Source organism: Acomys russatus, chromosome 32 (assembly GCF_903995435.1).
Source record: "Acomys russatus chromosome 32, mAcoRus1.1, whole genome shotgun sequence".
Lineage (NCBI taxonomy): Eukaryota > Metazoa > Chordata > Mammalia > Rodentia > Muridae > Acomys > Acomys russatus.
In genome coordinates this window covers 4,728,007-4,745,597 of record NC_067168.1, presented here as the reverse complement: position 1 = coordinate 4,745,597, position 17,591 = coordinate 4,728,007, and the positions used below count along the sequence as shown (strand labels likewise).

General features: G+C 39.7%; 1 protein-coding gene across 1 annotated transcript in view; it reads left to right on the top strand.

Moving 5' to 3' along the window:
- The window catches only part of Gfral (GDNF family receptor alpha like), a 45,806-nt gene that overhangs the window by 16,889 nt on the left and 11,326 nt on the right, over positions 1–17,591 (top strand). Inside the window, exons 5-6 of the mRNA XM_051140682.1 lie at positions 153–483; positions 3,320–3,570. Of these exons, the coding sequence (XP_050996639.1) occupies positions 153–483; positions 3,320–3,570 (582 nt within the window). The remainder of the gene's footprint in view (positions 1–152; positions 484–3,319; positions 3,571–17,591) is intronic.

Genomic DNA, 17,591 nt, shown 5'->3' with positions numbered 1-17,591 from the left:
CGAACAATGCTCCCTCGAGCCTTCAAAGAAATCATAGACCCTGGTCCACTTGTGTACTCAGCCTGTAGCATTCCCATGGTTCTGTTTATAGGGTCTACGTGTACAACCGTAAGCTTATTTTTTCTCTGACCAAGGCGTTTTTATTGCTTTAGGATTCAAACAGACGCAGTCTTGTTTGGAAGTGACAGAGGCGTGTGTAGGGGATATGGTTTGTAATGCACAATTGGCCCTTTACCTTAAAGCATGCTCAGCAAACGGGAAGCTGTGCGATGTGAAACACTGCCAAGAAGCCATACGGTTCTTCTATCAAAATATGCCTTTTAACACTGCCCAGATGTTGGCTTTCTGTGACTGTGCTCAATCTGATATACCCTGTCAGCAGTCCAAGGAAACCCTCCATAGCAAGCCGTGCGCGCTGAACGTATTTCCACTCCTCACTTGCCTTGGTGTAATTCACACTTGCCGAAATGATGAATTATGCAGGTGAGTAAAAACACACATACCTTGCTTTCTTATTTCGGCACCTTCTTTGTTATAGTCTAATCCTAACATTTGATCTCCTTCCATGGCTGCAGTTCCCACCATCATCCAAAATGGTGTAAATAAAGCCAGACAATTCACATTTTGAATCTGTGGTACATGTGTGGTAGGAATCCTTTTTGAAATTCAAATGTAAAAAAAATGTAGGATAGGATTTTAGAATAAATAAACTCACTATGTTGAACTATGATGGCCTGCGTATCATGTTTTTAAAGATCATATTTGGTGTGTGTGTGTGTGTGTGTGTGTGTGTGTGTGTGTGTGTGTGTGTGTTTGTATGTGCCTGCACACACATGCAAACAACAGTTTTCATGCATTGGTTCTCTTCTTCCATCATGTGTGTCCAACAATTTGAACACAGTATGGCAGGCTTTTTGAAATTTCCTTTCATCCCTTATTTATCTCAGGGGTCAACAATCAGCTTTTTAATTAGACTTTTTTTTTTTCATGGATGTGATTACGAACCCTTTGTTTTTTTTGTTTTTTGTTTATTTTAGATAAAATATTTCTCTGGTTTGGGGGGCGGGGAATGGCTTTGAATTCATCCTCCTCCTACCTCAGCTCCCTGAACACAACGTGGCCTGTTGTGTTGGAAAAAAAAAAAAAGGCTATTGATTTTGTCAAGGTAACTCTTCAAACCTCAGAATAAATGCTTCGTCAAGATCTGGATTGAGAAGAACAGCACAGTTTGAGTAGGATGTGGGCATCCTCTGCATACTTGTCTGGCCATGACATGAGAAATATACTTTCCCCCTTTGTCCCATCCTCATGTTGTTTGCTGTCATTCTTAGGGTTTCTGTTGCTGGGACTAAATGCCATGACCAAAATGCTGTAAATAAAAGGCATATACAGTGACACTTCCATATTGTTCGTTACTGAAGACAGGAACTCACACAGGGCAGGAACCTGGAGGCGGGAGCTGATGCAGTGATGAAGGCGTGCCACTGGCTGGCTTGCTCAGCCTGATTTCTTATAGAACCAGCACCCAAGGATAGCCCCACCCACAATGGCCTCCACCCACAGTGGGCTTTGCTCTCCCTCGTTGATCACTAATTGAGAAAATGGCAGGCAGCTGGATCTCATGGAGGTGTTTCCTCAACTGAGGCTCCTTCCTCTCTGATCACTCTAGCGTGTGCCAAGTTGGCACACAACCAGCTAGTACAGCCTTGGAGAAGAGTAAAGCTAGTTGTTTGTTTGTTCATTCAAAATACAGAAATCAAGCACTGTCTAGGCATCAGTTAGGAATGTCTGTCCTTGTTTATTCTAGCCAAAGAAGGCAGTTAATAAGAAAACGTATACCATACAAAGTAACAAAGTAATTCTCAGCTTAAAGAGTTTGGAGGGAGAAAAAATGATATCATCTAGAGATTTGGATCGGCTTTGTTTTCTCTGCCAGTTAAAGAATTAAAGGTGGGGGAAAAATCTTGAGCCCAACAGGTAGCAGCAGAGAAATCCCAAGCTCTGTAGACAGAATCATTAAAGAAAGGTGTTTATTGGGGATGATGAAACACACACATGCAGCATACACAGAGAAAAAGAGCCTCAACTAAGCAGAGCGCATGCTCAGGAAGCTGAAACAAACCCAGTTTCTTCTTGAGGGCTAGGGTTCTTTGAAGCTTCTGAAGAATTTTCTTCTCTTAATTTAGAGTTGGTCAGTTTGAAGAAGCCAGCCATCTTAGAAATTTACCATGACCCCCTTCTTTCTCTCTCGCTCTTCCTACCAGGGAGTCTAACTCCTAGTCTCTCAAAAAGGAAAGAGGGAAATGTTGTTAAATTATCATCTCAAAAACAAACAAATACAATAGAGAAGATAAGGCTAGACTGAAGGACGGGACTAAATGGCTCTCTTAAGTAACTAGTGGGGAGAACACGAACCAATGCAACAGGCAAGATAATGCCAAGCCAGTGAAAGTTCTCTGAAGGAGTACTGAAAGGGGAAAGCAACAGAAAAGGAAGCCAGAAATTAAGCAGGGACGGACGGACGAGGCACCATGGTTTGAAGCAAAAAGGAGAGTGAAAGAGTTGATCCAGTGAACCGCCCCACCTCCAAGTCCATCTTGGGGGAGGCTGACGTGGTGTTAAATTTTAAATAGAAACCCAAGGATTAGGATGCTTAAGCAGCTTTAATCAAGGTGTCGCCCCGCCCACCACTGGCCCATAATTGTCTGGGCTTCAGTCTCATCCTGCAAGGTGATCTGACAAGTTGTTAGAAATTGTGGAACTTCCTTCGGGGAGACATATTCCCCAGCCTTACTTCTTGTTACCAAAACAAACAACATCAAAAAAAAAAAATCCTCAAAATAATTTTGTAAATTCTATTTGGTATGAAAACATGGAAACAGAATGAAGTACACCCCCATTGTGTAGGAAAACTGGATTGGAAGTGCCTTATTTGAGTTTTCTTGGTGGGGGACAGTGTCTAAGTTGTTAGCTCCAAAATCATATGAGGTTTCAAAAGTTTTCTGATAAATCTCCCAAGTAGGTTCATACTGCAAATCACACCCACTGTGATAAAAATAGTAATAAAGGAAAATCAGTCTCAGGAAAGGACAGTAACTTACACAGCTTCATTGGTTTTTGTTTTATTTTACTTTACTTTATTTTATTTTTTAACTCCCTGTGTGATGTTTGAACATACAAAGTTAGCTTTCCATATGGACTGGACCCAAGGGCACAGTTTGCCCCATGTCAGTGTTTTAGGAGGTGAGAGATCATCACTTACTAACGTGAGATCGCTCTATCCATCGGCTAATTCCAGTTCTACACTCTTTTTTTCTAGGACACGCTATCAAACATTCCAGACAGAATGCTGGCCCCGTGTGACTGGGAAGTGCCATGAAGATGAAACGTGCATTGGCATGTTAGGCAAGCATGACCTGACTTGTTCTGCGAGTGATAGCTGCAAGGCTGCCTACCTAGGAACCTTTGGGACAGTCCTTCAAGTGCCATGTGCTTGCAGGAGCATCACACAGAATGAAGAACCTTTGTGCATGGCTTTCCAGCACATGCTTCATAGCAAATCATGTTTCAGTAAGTTATCCAATTAAAAGATTGTCTGTGTATCTACTTACCTACTTAGCTATCTTGTTGTCCACTATACCAAAAAACAAAATACAAACAAAACAACAACAACAAAAACCAGTCAATCCCCACCAAAAATGTTCATAAAGACAATTTGCATTTGCTAGTTTGGTTATTTTCTGGTTTTTTTTTTTCTTTTTTTTTTTTCCCCATTTATCCAGAGAATCATACAATTTTTTATTTGATAGGATACAGCTGATAATAATTTATTGATTTTAATGAGAAAAGCATAAAAGGCTTCATTTACATGCTGAATATATCAATCTTTATTGTTATACAACAGCGACAAATCAACTCCAAAATATTGCTCTAAAATCATTAACCGTTTAGCCACTTAGCCAAACAATTTTATAGCCTGCCCTTGAGTGCATTGTACTGGCACTTTTGTCTAGATTCACTCATGTATGGACACTCATACCTGGTCACTCTATGGAGGCCGGAGTGGCCATGGTGGTATTTAGCAAGCATCGTTGGCTGGTACAGCATATTTCTGCTTTGGTGTCTTCTTCAGCGCTGTGTTACATGGTGCAGAAGAATTCTTAGTGACTAAGACCAAATGTACAGGTGTTTATCAAGTTTCTCCCCCTGGCATATTGTGAATACACCAGCGAACAAAACAAGTCACATGCCAATCTCAGAGTGACTGTGGGGGCAAAGCACAGGAGGATGTGGAGAGCCAAGACGGGCTCACCAGGGTTTATTGATTTTTAAATCTCTGACCTAAGCTGCCCTGTCCCTAAAATATATCTTTCTCTTGATTTATCTTTCTCTCCCACTGGTTGGAATTTATCAAATCTGCTGATCAACCTCTAAGATGGAATAAAATAGAAATATAGTTTTTAATGTTAGCCCTTAACTTAAGGGAAAGAAAACTGAATTTTAGGTCCTGGGCTTAGTTAAGGTTGAGTGCAGACATCATTGTGTGGAGATTCTTGATGTGTTTTGTTAAAGCAGCCCTTAGGACATACCAGAGGAACTGCAGCCCCTGTGTGCTTCTGCCTGCTACCACTCCCCTTTTGCCAGTGAGCACCGTTTTCTAGAGGCAGCTGTCTCTACCTGGTACCCTTAGCCTTGCATCCTTCCAGTCCAAAGGCATTGCCTGTGTTTGCTGTTTCAGATCCCTCTTACACACGGATCCATGCACTGGACTCTGACGTCTGAGCTAGCGCATAGAGAGCAGCCCACTTTCCCCTTGGCTATCCACCACATTCATTCCCAAATTGTAGAAGTTCTAACCATCTTGAGACTTCAAGCCAAATTCAAGAACGTAGTTTTTGTTTTTGTTTTGTTTTGTTTTTGGTTAGTGTTATTTTTTTAATTACAGTATGCCGTCCTTCTATATCTTGATCTTTATTCTTCTGTTGCTTTCCCAACATTTGCCTTATAGGACCATCCAATTAGTTCATAAAGCTCAGGTATCGGTTTCTTCTAATGCAAGGCTGTATTCTCCTCCATGGTTGAATCCGTGGTGACCATGTCATTATCACCTCACAGATTTGCAGTGTTTTCTGCTCCACTATTTACTACCTTTCTGGGGGTGGGGGGGGAGTCCAGTGCTGTGCTAGATGGTCTAACAAGCAGCTGAGCCTTCACACAGGATGGGTTCCTTTTACTGCAACATAGAATCCATCAGCGTGTAAGACGGTGATCTAAGAAAGGTTAGGTACTATAGGATACCAAAGTCCTTGTCACTCAGTCTCAGAACAGAGAAAGCATATTTAGAATATAGCCTAACCACAATGGAGTGTTTATTGTCTGATAACGGCAGTGATGCACACCACATGTACACACCTGACAACCACTCAGGTGACCGCACCTGCCTTCCAGAGGAGTACGCATTATCGTCTAACTTTGCAGGAGAAGGAAGACCACTAGGGTTATCAACCAACAGCTACACAGCTGCCGCCATTTGCCCTCCCATTAACAAACATAAGCCAGTTCCTGAGTATACACACAGAAGACATTTATCCCTTTCCTAAAAAGACATCCAAAAATAAAAGTGTTCCGAATTTCCATCCTGCCACTAGCTTGAAGGTACTTGTATGATATGCAGTCCATCTAGATGGCATGCCTTGGAATAGTCAAAGAGCATATGGAATAAAAGGACTCTTTGTTGACATCCCATTTACCCAAAATATCAAATACCAATGTGCGCTGGCACGCACGTGTACACACACACACACACACACACACACACACACACACACACACACACACACACACAGAGAGAGAGAGAGAGAGAGAGAGAGAGAGAGAGAGAGAGAGAGAGAGAGAGAGAGCCTAGTATACAATAATGAGATGCAGCTAGAAAGTATAGGAAACCCATTGCACTGTAGATTTACTGAATTATATACCCTAGACCATGCGTCTACAAGGCCATGTCTCAGCTGTTGGGAAGAATGTGCCTTCTTTGAGGACTGTGACACTAACACAGGCCAAATTCAGTGTATGTATTTTAAGAGATTAGGTAAGGTTTAGCAATCATATGGTCTTGGTTTTTTGTTGTTGTTGCTGCTGCTGATCTGCAACCTAACTAGCGGTTTCTTTGGAAATAGAATCTCTTAAGCATGTATTAATTTTCTAATCTATCTGCTTTTAGTTAGTTTCATGTGCCTGTATACATATTTTTAAAAGAAGTCGTTTTATATTAATTGAATTCCGACATCTACCTTATTCCTGACTTCCTTCCATCCAGAACTTTCTTGTTTATGATTTAAGATTGTCTAAACAGTAGGCATGGGTGCAAAGGCTACCCTTAATCTAGCCTCAGCCACACAGATGCGGCAACTGAAAGGACTGCGAGATGGCTCGCTCTGACCTCTTACCAGTAGGGGACCTGCAGCTAACTCTATTCAAATATTAGCTCACGTTGTAATCCCTCTCATCTCTGCTTGAAAAACTATTGAGTTCCTACTCTTGTTGGAAAACCTTGCACAACGCTAATGTAGAAACACCAGTTCCTGATGCTGTTCCTCTGTTTACCAAAACCACCTGATCTCATCCACCACTGGTTTGGATGTTCCATCTACCTTTCTTGTTATTCAGAATGACTGGCCTTTGTGGAGCACGAAGGCTAGCTCCTTCCCAGACCCCAGTAGGCGTTTACCACCTACCTAACTGCTGCCTATTCCTGCATGTAAACTACAATGGCAGCACCGCACTTCAACACGCACACTTTTACACAGGCATCTATATGACCAGGCCCTTTGACAAATGACACCAAACATCAGCAGATTAATACAAGATTTAATTCCTCACCAACAGAAAGAGCTGAGGTAGGATTATTGAAGATTACTGAAATTCAGGCATCACAGAGCTGCTTAGTTCATAGAACCTATCCAACGCAAATACCCTGCCAATGAAGAAGGCGACATTTGCTCTAGCCACTTTGGCAGACCAGTCCTTAGTATCTCGCACACCGTTTTCACTTTGACTTATCTATGAGGGAGGCTGGGAAATGCACTTCGCTTCTGTGCCTATTAGGGGAAAAATGATGAATCTCTAACAAAATATATAAAGCAGCGTCTCCCTAATACTGATCCAACTTATTGGTCACTATGCTGGGAAGTACAAGCTCATGTCTGAATAGGTCTGTCACACATAGCAGAATACAAAACATAGAGCAATGGCTTGTGGGTAGTAGTCTGAGACCACTTTTGAAGAGCAGGGGGAGTCAATAGTCTCCCCCTATATATTATATATAGTTTTCTTCTAATTTGTTGAACTAAAGATTGCTCATTTTTAATCTCTCTGCAATGCTTTGTAAATATATCATGAGACTACATCATAGGAGAAACAAGAGGCAAAACACTCATCCTTGGAATTCTGTCCCTTTTTTTGGTAGTAAGGTTGATTTCTGGAACTCTTCAATGTGTGCACACCCCCAAATGTTGAATGGAGTCCTGGGCTGGTTAGTTTTTGTCAACTTAACATAAGCCAGAGTCCTCTGGGAAGAGCTCAGCTGAGAAAATGCCTCTATCAGATTGGCCTGTACACAAGTCCCGTGAGGCATTTTCTGAGTTGGTGATTGATGGGAAGGCTGAGACCACTGTGGGGCCGTGAGCAGGTGATCATTAGTTTGCATACAGAAGCAAGCTGAGGAGCCACAAGAAGCAAGGCAGAGAGAAGCTTTCCTCATAGTTTACTCCTGTGCTCCTGCTTGAGTTCCTGTCCTGACTTCTCTCAAAAACATGAATAGGGACATATAAGCCCAATAGCCATTTCCTCCCCCAAATTTGTTTGGGTCATGATCTCTATCACAACAGTAGAAAACAAATATGCTCCATGTTCACATATTACTGAAAAGGCTGAGTTTTACTGGAGACAGAAGAAGGCAAAAAGGCATGGGTACCAGCAGAGCACTGCCAAGAGGCTGCTGCACCAAGATACAACTGGTGTTCTCCAGGAAGAGTCTGATTGTTAGGAGGAAAGAAAAACCTGTACTCTGTATCTAGAGCAAACATAAATTTCAGCCACAAGGCGTCTAGACTCCTTTAAGACAGGACAATTGTTTCATCAATTTACTGCTAACCTGCCAAAGTAAGGGCCACCTACTGGTGTCTGCTGATGGCAGAAGACTTGCCATTCATCGTTAGGAGGATCTTGACCAGCCAGCCTTAAGGAAGGGAAGTCCATTCTGTGATGTCCAGAGATAGTGCCCATCTTTCCCACTGTAGCTATAGACTTCATTGCATGGAGGCTTAAAAGAGACCCTGTAGACTTACCTTGTATAACCCAGTAACTTCACCTTGGTATGGAGGGCATTTTCTGTGATGGATGAAGTCTTCCAGAGAAATCTGCCCATTTTTAAACCACTCTCATATACCCTTCCACCTGCCACTCCTTCATTACTTCTATGTTTACAAATTTCCGTATTTGTTCTTTTCATCTCCTTGACCTAGAAATTGACCATTGACTGTGAGTCTTACTTCCAGCTACTTCTCTTTCTAGACAAAGCAAAATGGAGTACCATGCATGGTACCACTTGCAATCAGGGCTTCTTTCACACTGCTCTCTTGGGCCACCTCTGAGTTTGTGATGTGTGGCAGATGTCCATGAACATTGAACACCAACACACTATGACACTCAATTTTCCTACAATCAGGTACCTAACTGATCTGACAATGTGCAATAGATGTATTTCAAACAGCAAGCAGGCTTTGTATGTGGCATGACCTTGTTCCAGAGCACAAGAGGTGTGTCCTGTACTTACCCAGTGGCACTTACCAGATACTCTGTATACCATCCTGGGGTATACAGAGTATACCCCACTGGGGGTCACAGTGTATCAGGTGACTATTTTATAGTAAGTAATTTATGCCTTCTAAAAACACTACTTTAAAAACTATTATGTGGGTTTTGAATTTAAAACTGGTCCGTTAATTAGGCTTCTGATTTTGTTTTTGTTTTCAGTACTTTACAAGGACTGTACACATTCTCAGGATTTTCTATTAAGTGCTCCCAGAAGCTATTTGGTTTTCCCAATTTTATTTGGAATAACTACTCTGGTATCAATGAATACCCTAATAGCCACAAACACAGCTCCAAGCCAAAAGGAATCAATTGGCATTGAAGTTTTGGTTCTCAAATTTGAGTCACCCTCAGAAATACCTACAGAATTTCTTATATAAAACCAATCTCTCCCAGGTGACTCTGATTTTAGGCATGTTCAGGAGCCACCGCTCTTACCCACACGTGACCAGTGTCAGGTCCAAGAGCCTCTTTCTGTCTGTATTTTCTGTGTGGGAAAAGGCAAGGCTGTTAAAACCAAGTCCATGCAGCTACTCTAAGCAAAAATGGAAGTGTGAGCCAATACATCTACATATAAGAGGGAACAAAGCAGTATACATTCTTTCTTGGTGGCAGCTCTGTCCTCAAATGCAATCAATTTTCTTTCCCTTGTTAAAATTCTTCTAATTTAGAGCCTTAATCTTTCATGTTTCATCTTAAGACAGATTTTTTTTCCAATTCAAATGTTTAATCAACAGAAGCAAGAGTTAAGAACAGGCTGCAGGTGTTCACTGTAATGCAAACACTAGCTGCTCTTTATTTCCTAGCACTTTTCTTTCATGCCGCTCTACTCTCTAAGCACAGAATAGTAACTGTCTGTTTCAAGTCAATACTTGGATTCATGTCAGCACTGGAAATAAACCACCATGCTAACATGATTTTGTTTTTAAATGTGTACATCACCTAAGCTGCCTGTGTTTTGACTGTATCTACCTGAAAATATAAAGATGGAAGAAGACTGTTTTCAATAGATTTCCATATGCAGCTGGCTTTCATGAGATATTTTGTGTTTATATATTAAGTAGGGCCGTAGTCTTAAGAAAATGACCTTTCTGGCCATTCCATGCTCTACCACTTAGTTTTATTTTATAGCTCTATCCCTTTATCTGTCTGTTCATGCCTCCCCATAGGCATCATGATGCTAGTAAAACTGTTTTATTTATCATGTTTGTGTGCCTTCAATGGATATATGATTTATTCTTTCCTGACAACATTCATCTGGCTCTTTCCCACTGAAGTCTGGATCCAAAGTCCCATTCCATCAGTCAGTACACTCATAGACAGTCTTTTAAACCCACCCATGTATATGGAATGGTGTGCACCACATCAATTCATATTTTTCTGTATTGCATAAAAATGTGTTCATTTTAACAAATATAATTTAAAGACCATGAAGATAAACTAATGAAGGCTCAAGTTCATTTTATAAAATGTTTGTCTTAATTTTTAGTGTCATGAAATCACTGCTGGGCTGAGAAGGAGAATTAGACACTATAAATAAAATAATGAGCAAAGTGAACTGTGAAAGACATTCTCATTGCAATTCTGCTTCTCTGTGTCTCTCCTCCCTTCTTCACACACACACGCATACACACACACGTATGCACGCACACACACACACAGACACACACACACTGAGTATTTCTTATAGCCAAATCATAAGGCAGTGTTCCAGGAAATTTATGTTAAGTTCTGTCTTTAAATAAACCACTTGAACTAGCCAAAACCACTGACTTTTTCTTGGTGTCTACACAAAACTCTAATTCAAGTTTGGTTTCCTTCAAATTCAGTCCAGGTGCTAAAATAGTCTTCTGGTTTTCAAGGAACATTCGACAGACTTTCTCTAGTCTATATTCATATTTATTACTATTACATAGTCTCTAAGCATTCAAATATGTTGTATTTTCTAGATTAAAGCAGTTACATGGTGAATTTGTAGGTCATCAAATTCATAAACACACTTATAAATTTATGTTTTTCCCTTTAGAACTCTGATTATTCCTCTAGGATCTTGTTTTTCTTTATTTGAAAAATCTTTGTGTGTGTGTGTGTGTGTGTGTGTGTGTGTGTGTGTGTGTGTGTGTGTGTTTCAGAGATCAAGCATGTGTATTTTAAGTTAGCAATAAAAGGAATAATAAAAACAAACAAACCATTTCTTTAAAATGAGTTCAGTTACAAAATGATGTAGAAACGTATAACCATGGTAAATTCTGAAAGTTTTGCCTTTTATGTATTTTAATTTATAGACTTAGAATTCCAAATGTTTCTTTGGGCTTGGATCTCAGGAGAAAACCAGTGTTTTTAACTTTTATTAGCTTTCAAACCTAAAATATAAATAGAGACCCTTCTTCTACTTTCTTTCTTTTCAGGCCAGCTCTTAAATGTGGATTAAAAAAAAACATGATCAACACAAATAACCCTAATAGTTGAATGCCATGTTAGGACATTAATAGACTCCAGTGCACAGTATGGCTTTGTAGAGGCAACATAACACCAACATGTCTGTAGAGGGCATGCATGATCATCGTCTCTAAACCAGAACACTGTCACAAAAGTTACATAGCTAATTCATGGCAAGTATCTGGAGCCAAGTGAACAGTGACTCCACATAAACTCGAGGAATATGGAAGAATCACAGAAATCTACAGGCTTGGCACTGTCACTGTGATATTGCAGGCAAACAACAATTTTGACAAACCTAAATGGATTTTTACATACAGTGTTACAGTCGAGCAACTGTAGGGCATGTGTTCAACTAGGACTAAACAGACATATATTATTGTGTACAAAATTACCATTTATAATGTTAGGGTTTTTTCCTGAGACGAGTCACGCTAAATCTTCTTGAGAAAAGTCCAAGCTGGCCTTATAGTCTAAGAAATCCTTCTGCCTCAGACTCCTTAGTGTTTCCACCAGGCCCAGATTAATATTTTTCTTAAATTATTTAAGAAGTTCAAATTACTTTAAAAATAGTTTGTCCTATGGATATAGCTAGGGTTTCAAGTACTACATTGAAAGGGGGTGGGAATAGTAACTGGCCCTGTCTTATTTCTGATTCTAATAGAATTACTTCTAGATTTTCTCCATTTACAGTGATGCTGGCTGTGAGGTTTTATTTCATATGTGGTCATTTTCCTATACATTTATTGAATTGTTTAAGTTAAACCATCCCCACATCTCAGAATAAAGTCAATATGATTGGGGTAGGTGACTACGCTGGCTAGTTTTGTCAACTTGACACACACTAGAGCCATTTGGGAAGAGGGAACTTTAATGGAGAAGATGTTACCATCAGACAGGACTGTATGCAAGTCTGTGGGGCACTGTCTCCATTAATGAATAATTCGAGAGGGCCAAATGCACTGTGGGAGGAGTTACCATAGGCAGATGCTCCCTTGTTATATAAAAACCAAATTCCTGACCTGACTTCCCCACATAATGGACTCTAACCCATAGGGTGAAATAAGCCATTTCCCCAGGTTCTAATGGTCATGGCTTTTTTTTTTTTTTTCAGGAATATGAAAACAAACCAAAACAATGATTCCTTTTGGGATGTTCTTTTGTTCAGTGTGCATGGAGTTTAGAATTATTTAGAACTGTTGCATCAATACTCACCAGGCATCTTGGTCTACTGCTATTTTGTAGCTTCACCTTTCTTTGGAATTAGAGTAATAGCAGTTTTATAAAGGATGTTTTGAAGGTATGCTTTCACTTATAATTTTTGAATAATTTGAGAAGCATTAGTTTTAGTCCTTTGAAAGTCTGGTGGAATTCTGTTTTCCAACCATCTGGACCTGGGCTTTGTTCTTTTGCCTAAAGGCTTTTAATTACTATTTCCATTCTCCTTATTTTTATGATCTGTAAAAGTTGTTGGACTCCTCTTAACTTAATTTTGATAGTTCAGATGTATCCAGAAATTCATTGATTTCTTTTAGGCTTTTCAGCTTCATTAGGTATATATATATTTTTTCAAGTCTAAGTATTCTGTTCTCTTGTGATCTTCTTTGGTGCTTGTTATAATGTTCCCCTACCAATATATAATTTGTTTTCTCTTCTTTGTTTTAATTAGTTTGGCTATAGGTATGTCAATCTTGTTTATCTTTCTATAGAGCTAGCTTTTCATTTCATTGGCTCATTGAATTACTTTTGTTGTTGCTGCTGTTGTTTATATTTTATTGATTTTATTATGATTTTATTTCTTCCTGTCTACTTGTTTGGGGTTTTGTTTATTATTGATTTTTCTAAGCTCTTTAGGCACATTTTTAGGTGTTTATCTGTGCCACATTTGATTTTTTAGCGTAGGTACTTTGTGAAATAAATTTCCCTCGGAGGACTGCTTTTAGTGTGTCCCAGATGTTTTCGCATCTTGTGGTTTTATTTTTATCTATTTCCAGGAATTAAAAAATTTCTTCTTGATTTCTTAATTCATCATTTTTAGTGCTGTTTAATCTCCATGAGTTTGAGTAATTTTAAATACTGTTTTGCTGTTGATTTTGAGCTAATTGAGTCATGGTCAGAGAAGATACATGGAGTTACTTCAAGTTGCTTGTATTTCCTGAGGTTTGCTTTATACTCCAGCATGGATTTATCTTATAGAACTTTCTATGGACGCCAGAGAAGAATTAACATCATGTTGCGTATAAGTAAAACATTGTTTAGATGGCCATCAGCTCCATTTGGTCTGTGATACCATACCATTTAACTCCATGTTCAGTTCACACGTGTTTAGAACTGTACTTTCTTTTTGGTTGATCATTCTCATGCTCTTTTAGTATTGGCTAATGACAGAATCTTTTTGTTTGTTTGTTTTTGTTTTTTGAGACAGGGTTTTTCTGTATAGCCTTGGCTGTCCTATACTAACTTTGTAGACCAGCCTGGCCTTGAACTCACAGAGATCCGCCTACCTCTACCTGCTGAGTGCTGGATAGAATCTTAATAAGAAAATACCTTCATAGAATTAACCTGTGGGCAAGTCTTTCAAGTACTTTCTCGATTGATGATTGGTGTGGTTGAACGCAGATTGGTGTGGATGCTGCCAGCCCTGGGCAGGTGTTTCTGAGGGGATAAGAAAGTAGTCTGGGTAAGCTATGAGTGGGTAAGCTACTAAGCCACACACCTCCATGGCCTCTGCATCAGTTACTTACTACCTCTAGGTTCCTGCCGTGAGTTTCCACCCTGATACCCTCTGATGATGAACTGTGATGTGTGACTATAAGGGAAATAAACCATTTTCTCCCCAGCTTGCTTTTGATCATGGTGTTTAATTGCAACAATAGAAAGCCTAACTACATACATGTAACAACAACTGCTCAAAAAAAGAGGCCAAGGCCAAGAAAGATAGAAGCGGGCTGTATAGGAGGTATTTTGAGGGAGGAAAGGAAAAGGAGAAATGTTGTAATTTTATTATAATCTCAAATATAGAAAAACACCCCCAAAATTCAACAGGAAGAGATACTGTTTATGTCTTAAGGATCATAATTAAATAATAATGGGGTGATTCCTGTTTTGTTAAGTAAAAATAAACTGTGACTACATCCCAGATGCATTCATTTAAAACACTGTCATGTTATAAGCATGGAAAAATAAGACCTTTAAATTCTATCTTCTTTTACTCTTTGAGAATTTTATATATTTATGCAATTAAATTTGATCATATCCAGCCACCTTTTCTTCCTTCCAACTTTCCCTGAATTTCTGCAACATGTCTACCTCCCTCCTCCCAATCACATGAATGTCTACCTTTTTTTTTTTTTTTTTTTTTTTTTTTCAAAATCTCACTGGCATTGCCCATTTGTGCGTGGGCACACGGCCATCCAATGAAGCATGGATGACTTTGATCTTAGAGAATTCTCCTTGACTTCACTCTTCTAATGGATGAAAATTGAGAGTCAAGCAGTAGAACATTGTCATCACTTTAGTGTCAGGACAAACCTCACCATGTTCAGAAAATTGTTCAGAATATATGGTCCCATTGTAAAACTGGGCTTGGGTAAGAAGTGCCTCTGTCAGCTGGGCAACACTACGTGTTTGCACACACAAGATACAACCCAGGAGATTTGAGGATGCCACATCTGCTATGGAAATACTGGCAGCTTGATGAGACACTGTCGTCCTGGCAGCTTTCGTTTCCATCGGAGCTTCACAACAGAGGAACAGCCAAGAGGGTTTCCTTCCAAGGACTAGATCAAATTTTAAGAACAATTACGTCATTTTTTTTTCGCCTGGTTAAAAATACTTATTCTTTCAGGTAACTTGAACTGAAATTTGAAGTAAAGGGAGTCTCTTCTAGTTAAGATTGCCTTCCACTGCTTTGCTTTTAAAATTCTGAAAATCATTACAAATATTTTGCCCTCTCTCATAATAGAGCATGCTTGTTTGCTTCTACTATATGTTTAAACCTGTGTTGCATATGGTTTTTTTTTTTATAACAAACCAAGTAATTTCCACATAAATGTACTTAGAATGTGAGGTAGAACATTGCCCTCTGCTAGCCCAGTAAGTTTGCCATTATCTGCACCGTTGCCAGGTTTTGCTGTATATGTTTGTGGATTTAAGTCAGTGTGAGCATGCCTTTTGGCTGTTGCTTTTGAAAGCATGTACATAGAAGTCATGCTCTGAGCAACTAGAATTCAGGTTGAGCAGAACCACAGCTTCTTACCTCTGCATTTTGACCGAGAGAGGCAGCGTCTTTGTGTGTACCATCTATCTTTGTTGGCTAGTAGTCCAAACAGATACTGTAAGGAATTATCTGGCACATGTTATCTGAAGTCCTTTCAAAATTCAAAATTCTCTCAGGAGAAGACAGATTGAAGGGACAGCCCAAAGACGCGTCGACTATAGTTTGGGGGAAATACTGGCTTTATTTTCACCATGAAGCTTTCTTGCACACAAACGTTACCAATAAAATCCAGCTGGTTCAAATTTTGTCTGCAGATCTGAAACCCAGTGAATTTGGCCAGGCTTCTTATTTTGCAGAAAATGTTTCACACAGCTCAAATCTGGAAATACTGAAGTATACAAACCCTCAACAGAAACAACAGGAGAACATCTGTCTCCAACCTTCACTTTTTTCCCCAACTCTGCTCTTAAAGGTTTAGGTGTTTTTAGGGGAGAAGGAAAAGTCTGCCACCAAGCATGAAATGATGCATGAATCATCCATGACTACCTTGGCTGTGTGCTTATGCCAAAAAAGAAAGATTAAAGAGTTGCCACTGATGAGTGAGACAGCTCACATTTTGGCATCACTATAGAAGACAGAAACATTTAAGATCATGGAAAGAAATAAAGAAAAAAACAAAACAATATTGTTACAATTTGAACAATAACACGATTATGTGAAGGCATTGTGCTATCTTTTTCCATTTTCCAGCCTATGCTTTCATTGGCTTCATCCAGTCCCTTCATTGCCTATAATTGGGGATGGAGTTCATGCCAAGCCTGAATAAAATAAGCAATCGTTCCTCTATACTTTCTGTGCATCAGGATTGTGTATGTGAAGTCATAAATGCCATTTATTATGAGCGTGTGTATTCCAGGCTTAAAAGCCAAGTATTCATGAGACAGCAACAGAATAGCATCAGATTCTTCCCATAAAACACCACATGTGGGCATTTAATACTTACTGCTCTGGCACCTACACTCTGGGATATTATCTCAAATGAGGAGCTTCTACAGGCAGGATGTTTGGTACTAGACAAATTAAGCCTCTTTGATGAGGCCAGTAAGCAACAAGTAAAGCTTCACTAAATTCACTGGTAATGTCAAATAGTTTATCTTCCGTTAGTATCAGGTTTTCCAAATTTTCTGTTGCAGTCCTTTTCATATACCCATTAAAATCCTTACCACATCAAGAACATTGCAAGAATATTCAAAAACCGCTTGGCTGCCTTGGAAGCTGTCAAAGCACTTTTATTCTTCTTTCACAGCTTTTATTCTTCTTGTCCGTTAACTCTCAGCCAATCAGCTTTCAAACTACGTAAAATGGCTAGTAAAAAACGAGGTAGGATGATACAGGTTTGCTTCATGACCTGTGCAGGCTCTTAGCGATGTCTCAACAGTGTGTCTCTCTGATACAGACACCTTCTCTTCATCTCGTCCCTTTCTACTCCCTCTACTTAGGGTGAAAGGGGTTATTTCCTTGTTTGGTTGTTTTTGTTTTGGGTTACCACCAAGGCTGCCTAAATTTTCTCCCACCAACAATATTCTTTAAATTTATAAAAGTTGGGCTTATGTTCTATTGTTGCGTCAGCACCTGAGCTTAGTGGATAGAGACTCCCCAGAGGAATGTGATAAGGACTTTCGAAACAGCTCATTTACATAAGGGAGGCCCTAGAGTTCATTAGTTTCCAATGGTATCTACTTTGGTTGGGAGGCAAGGCACCATGACAAGTGGGAGGTCACATAAATTGGTTAACAGGGCTTGTTTCCAAGGAACAAGTGGCTGCACTGTGGTCCACTGTGTTGTGTTATGGGCTTCCGCAGATGAAGATTTTTCTGGTGGTGTTACGAGGTCACCATGATTCGGCTCCTTCATCTTCAGTCTCTTTCTAGCATGACGGGCAGCCTAAACCTTACAGTGGTATTTTGTTTAAGCTACATATGGTAGTTATTACCTTGAAAATGTACACAAAACATATGTCTACAGCGTTAATAGCCACTCCCAACACTTCCCCATGCCTGCT